The 6,058-nt window shown below is 41.3% G+C and overlaps 1 protein-coding gene across 1 annotated transcript in view; it reads right to left on the bottom strand.

The window, feature by feature from the left end:
* Positions 1–4,095, bottom strand: part of si:dkey-191g9.5 (rap1 GTPase-GDP dissociation stimulator 1) — a 25,175-nt gene extending 21,080 nt beyond the window's left edge. Inside the window, exons 1-2 of the mRNA XM_035663066.1 lie at positions 4,011–4,095; positions 1,675–1,702 (exon numbers count right to left, since the gene is read on the bottom strand). Of these exons, the coding sequence (XP_035518959.1) occupies positions 1,675–1,702; positions 4,011–4,095 (113 nt within the window). The remainder of the gene's footprint in view (positions 1–1,674; positions 1,703–4,010) is intronic.
* Between the last annotated feature and the right edge of the window lie 1,963 nt (positions 4,096–6,058).

The raw sequence follows: 6,058 nt of genomic DNA on the forward strand, positions 1-6,058 counted from the left end.
GTTCATTTAGTAAATGATGGTCTCATTTAGAGTAAAACAGACAATAAAGTGGGGTATTTTAGGGCGGGGCTACCTTGTAATTGACAGGTCATTCTCAGTGAGTCCGTCCGGCTCAAGCTGCCATTGTTTCCTGCTATGGACGAGTTGCCAATGAGAGCAGCTCATCTCACAGTACATCACCTCGACTGGCTCTGACAAATTATCATGGCGATGACCATAATTTCAAACTCGAAGCTTCAAAACAGTACACCACAAACCAATGGGTGACGTCACGATAGGTTCACATTTGGTCCACACTCACTGACTGTGTGGTCAAGAACCGGTTCAAAGTGATGCTGACCTAACCTTGGGTCACCAACAGTGATGACAGGGTCAAAGGAAAGGAAGAGGTGGGGAACCTGTCATCACGTTTCAGTTCACTTCAGTTTGTTATTTTCAATATTTTCCATTGGCAAAGGTTGTGGATGGTACCAATAGAACCACTCTATAGATCATCTCTCGAGGTCCCAAGCAAAGTGAGCCAATACTATAACTATAATACAGTTTTTTCCCCAACTGCTGGAAAGTGAAATAATTCTGTCTGCTGTAGAAACGCAAAACCGATCCAAGGTCTTCATACATGTAGATAGGGATTTCAGTGGTACTATACTGAAAGGTGGAAACTGGTGAAAAGACATCTTACTGAACATCAGCAAATGAAGAGGCTGGTTTTGCGCTTTGGGAGGAAGGAGCAGAGGAACTATACCTAGGGTGAGCACCTTTAGGTACCTGGGAGTCCACATCACTGTGAATCGGACATGACCCCTAAACATCATGGCCAGAAGAAAAGAAAGAATCAGTGTTTGTCTGAGTCCTAAAGACCTTCCACACTTGTGCTGTAGAGCAGTTTTAGAAAGGCTGGTGGGCATTTACTGATATTATATGTATTATTATAAAAAATATTTATATTGATAAAGGGCATATCAAAACCATGCCATGCCATGCTCATCTTTCTAATTGCCTGTCAGTCAAAACAACATTCCATCTCATAAACTGTTGTTTAGTCAACATAGTTAGCTTTCTAGCATCTATCTACCTAGTGCTAACTCACCAAAACTGACATGTTTTTGAAAAGATGTTTATTAATGTTCCGTCTTATCTTACAAGGCACTTATCTTTGCGGGTTGCAGGGGGTTTTCTCGAGCCATTTCGCGAGCTACATTGGGCCGAGAGGCGGGTACACTTGGACACTCTCACAGTCTATGTGATTCTGCTTTAGATTGACTGGAACTTTTGTATTTATTGATTATGGCTCATCTGCAAGGCATTATATTATCATAGGGGTTTAGCTACTTTCTTCTTTTTTGCTGCGACTGTTTTGCTTGTGCTCTTGTGCTTTCCACTGTCCTACGCAAGCACGCCCCGCCCCGCGCTAGCCAAACACTGCAGAAACTGCTCAATCTCCTCTCTCACCACACCCGACAACGGGGCTAGAAATCTTGTCATCGGTTCGGCGTTTTTTAAAGGATTGGTTTTCCTTTTAAAATGGTGATTACTGTTGTTGCCGTTTGATGTAGTCTTACTTTTTCTGACGGCATCTGCTTAACCAATAACGATAACAGAACTGCTGGCTATCCATGAAAGCCTACCTGGAGCTTGGATTTAGTATCCCCTCTTGAGCAGCGCCTAGACTACAGGAACTCGTCCCCATTGTTGGCGTAGACTGTTGGAAACAAAAAGCAGAAGCTGTAAAAATGGTCACACTCTCTCTGCAGAGAGAAAGGGATGTAACTGTCCAAAAAAATAAGGATTCGAATAATAACAGTTGCTTTTTGTTTGTAGTTGGGGTGGGGGCAAACAGATATTCTCTGAGATATTGGTCTGCAGCAGCTGAGGCTTGTCTGGTCTCTACAGGAGAAGTCAGAGCTAACAAAGCAGCAGTGACCCAGCCTGGCCTCCCACAGAGTGCACTGGTAAATATGCAGATCTGCAGAAGGCTTTCAGACCTGGAATCAGACTCTGCAGCACTGAAGGCAAACAAGACAGATGGGGTCAAAGTTCATGCTACAGCTGTAGAAGCGGAGACACAAACAAGGCACAGCTGAGATGCTGAAAGGCATTCCTCAATCTCCCAGCTCAGTCACCAATCAGACCCTGATCCAGAGGAGCAGGAAAAACAGTTGGGGATAGTATAACTTTCATCTCTCTTAAAGAATACGAGCAAGTTAGACTTAATGCATCAATAATTCAACAATCTCAGAGGAGCCTTTCTTCATAATTAGATCTTTTTTCAATGTAACTGTTGTCATGTGTGACATTGTTTGTTGTGGTTGGCTGAGCCTGTGGTAAAAAAATTTTAAAATCAAAATTTAAAGGTTCTATATGTCACTTTAAGAAAACTGTTGGTAATGGCAACACCAGTGGCCATTAACTGAACTATAGTCAGCGCCCCGTTGGAACATTGCAAATAAAAGCTCAATAAATGTGATTCTAATTTATTTTCCAGCGTTCAGTCTTGTGTATGTGACCACCAGATGCGACTAACACACACTGCCACTCCTACACACTGGTCCTGTTTACATATTGTTAGTGCTACTTTTACTTAGTAAGGAAAGTGTCTGAATTTGAGCACTGTATTTTTGTATGTATATGCAACTCTTATTAGCTTAACTGCTAATGTGCTAATGAAAACAATGACTCTCCTCACTCACATCTTTCTCACTATCCATTTTTACTTACCAGTCTCCAGTCAACCAGCATGCCTTTCTGTTACAAAGAAATTACAGAAATGATTTACTATGCCCAACTGTTGATAACCCACAACAAGCTCTGAGTTGTGTGTCAGTCTGCCTGTATTTTGTGCTCTGCGGTTAGAAGAAGAATAATTCTGGCAGACACGTTGGCAGGGACACTCATTTTCCCTGTTTACACGAAGATTATCAAAACTATGTCATAATTATATAGACATACAGTATCTTGAATGTGTTGGAACCTGATTCATCAGTGACTAGTTTTGTAGCTCATAACTGTAGAATTATAAACTTTTATCTAATGCTTTTTGGAAAGGTCAGATATTGTTCTTTTCTTTTGAAAATCGATTTTTCTTTTGGACATGTTAAAACTAGTAGAATTTTCAGTGCTGTAATGTGTAAAAGGTGGCTGTGCATTTTTCAGCTGGGGGTTAACAGGAAAGGAATCAGCATATCTAAAAGAATGCTCAAACACTGTCAGCATGATTTATCAGACCACTTGAATCCTCACAAAAGATTCTTTAAGACTTCTATTGTTTTTAGTGTGTTTCTGTGTGTGTGTGTCAGAGGTCTTGAAGGTTAAAGGTTCAACCCAGGACTCTGCCCTCTCTTTTTTTCCTGCTGCCGTTGAGCATGTTAAAATAAAAGCTTTGGCACACATTGACGCTTTGCTGTCACATGCGCATACACCTCGTGGTAAGAAATTAGCTCGGTCTGTGGTGTGTGCTGAAATGGTCCCTGGGTGTCAGATCGCTGTGGATGAACTGATGCTGGCACAAAATCAAGCCCATATTTCTCCCAGTGCAGAGACAGCTGTGTGCAGCACATGTCCTCCAGGTGAAGAACGTGCAGAGACACAGAGAATACCACACAGCTTCCAGGCAGACAGTGGCAGGAATGTGTTCACCTCTGGGAACCTGACGACACAAACAGTTTCCAGATTGTATTAAAGTTAAAGCATGGTTGTGTGCCTTTGGAAGAAAATCATTTTCAGACATCTAAAGCAACAAAATCGTATTTATTTATGTTAAAGGTTGTATATGTGACTTTTTGAAAACTGTTAATACTGCCACCGGTGGCTGTTAAGTGAACTGCTGTTGCATTATCCTGGGCATCAGTCAAAAGTGACATACACTAGACTGAATACCGGAAGATAAATTACAATTATATTGTACAGTCTGCAATGTCCCTATATTTTATTTGGACCATTGACTACATGCTACTAACTAGCTCAACGTTTACAAATGGGCAACACCATAAACAAGCAACGCCAGCCCACACCACACAGTGGGCGACTGTGGCTCAGAGGCAGAGCGGGTCGTCCAGTAATTGTTGTTGGTTCGATCCCCGGCTCCTCCTGCCACATGTCGAAGTATACTGCAAGATACTGAACTCCGAATTGCTCCCCCGGTAATGTGTATGAATGAGTTAGTTTCTGTTTGATGGATTTTGCCATCACTGAGTGAATGTGTGTGAAAGGGTGAATGTGGCATGTAGTGTAAATCGATTTGAGTGGTCGGAAGACTAGAAAGGCGCTATACAAGTACAGGTCCATTTACTATTTACTATTTACAGCCAAGACACAGCCAGCGTAGCTTTGCTACAGTTAGCTTCAACGTCATTTGTCTCCATCCTTCTGGTTGGTGCTAGCTAAATCCTAGGAACCTGTATTTAGATTTTTTTAGAGGACCTGCAGGATCAGTTATCAATAATGGATGGTCAGTTTAAGAAAAAAAATGGACATTCAAAAGTTGTATGACCGATCCGACAAGCACTTCTGATAAAGTATACTGGCAGCAACCCTGTGTGGACGCAGGGCCTCAATTTCATTGAAGCATGTAGAGAGACGTGCACAACACAGGTTAAATATGGACTTGTTTTCTTTTCTTACAGAGGTACAGTTATTATTAATAAATGTAATAGTTGGCATATTCATTAAACTACAGCTGGGGACCAGTGATATAAAGTATTGTAACAGAGAGGCGTAAAACAGTGCCGTTTCCTCTGAAGGCTGATATTATAAAGCTGAACCTGATTACATTTGACATGATACCAGTTCTAATACATGCTGACGCTGCATCCACACTGAACATGCCCTCAGAAACAGGCTGATGTTAAGACTTGCCCTGCATTCTCCCTGAATGTCATGTAGCCATAGGCCAGGTGCCAGAACACAGTGCAGAGGACTTTTCCACTGGAAACTCTACACAACCTTCTTTATCATTGTCAGTGAACTGGTAGCACCATGCAACATCTGACATATGAGTACAATCAATATGGCATAGTTTAGGCATGAGTCTACTTTTACCATCAGTTGTTACAACCTCCATCTTTGGGCGCACAATGTCACATTAGTTGGACACATCTGGTTACATAAACTGCTTACAATGCACTGCTAATGAGCTGATTTGTTGTTGGTTTTTTTACATAGAATAAGGCCCCATATCAAAATGGCCAACTTTAGAACAGAAATTTCCTGGTTTAAAGCGTAGCAAGAATTTGATTTAGATTTTTTAAGCGTTCATAACTAATTAACGCTAATTAACTAACTAACTATCATAACTATTAAATATGCTATAAATTATCCTAGCCATTCTAATGTATGCAAAAACAATCAATGTTATGCATTTAGCATGATCATTATATAGACTGACTTCCTCTCAGCACCCCCAAAACAACTGACTTCCAGCGTCCCTGCCAGAACCGACCACACTGAGCTTCACAATGGCCCTTCAAGCGATATTTGAAGAGGAAGGGATGCATTTTTTCATTGTGTTGTTCACAGGGTGTTGGGCTATGATGCTAATAATAATAGCTTTATTTGTATAGCACTTTTACATACAGGTTAAATGCTGTACAACAATCAATATACATGCAAACAACAAATAAGATAAAAGTAAAAAATACAATAAAAGCTCAAATGTTTCTTGACAAGTGAGATGATGATGAAACAGAGAACTGAGCCTGTTCTACTTTGGCAGTTTGTTCCAAAGTGTAGGGGCCCTGACAGCAAAGGCCCTACTTGCTTTGGTTTTCAGCCTTGGAAGGCCTTGCAACGCCCTACAAAGGGATCCCAGTCTGCGTCCTGGCTCGTTGGGGGATAAAAGATAAGTAGGGTCAACCCATTGGTGACCTTAAAAGTAATAACTGTCACAATTTTAATGTTGAACGCAAGTGCAGACACAGACAATGAGATAAGTTGAAAACACATGTCACAACACAAGTTTTATTTAAAAATACTGGAATGACTGGTGAAATGGTGGATGGCTGGCAGGAGGTTGAGGCTGAGGTGAAGGTTAGTTATCCAGGGGAGGCTTGGCAGAGGGAAT

The sequence above is a fragment of the Morone saxatilis genome, unplaced genomic scaffold, assembly GCF_004916995.1.
Source record: "Morone saxatilis isolate NCDOM2014 unplaced genomic scaffold, NCSU_SB_2.0 Contig19, whole genome shotgun sequence".
Classification (NCBI taxonomy): domain Eukaryota; kingdom Metazoa; phylum Chordata; class Actinopteri; family Moronidae; genus Morone; species Morone saxatilis.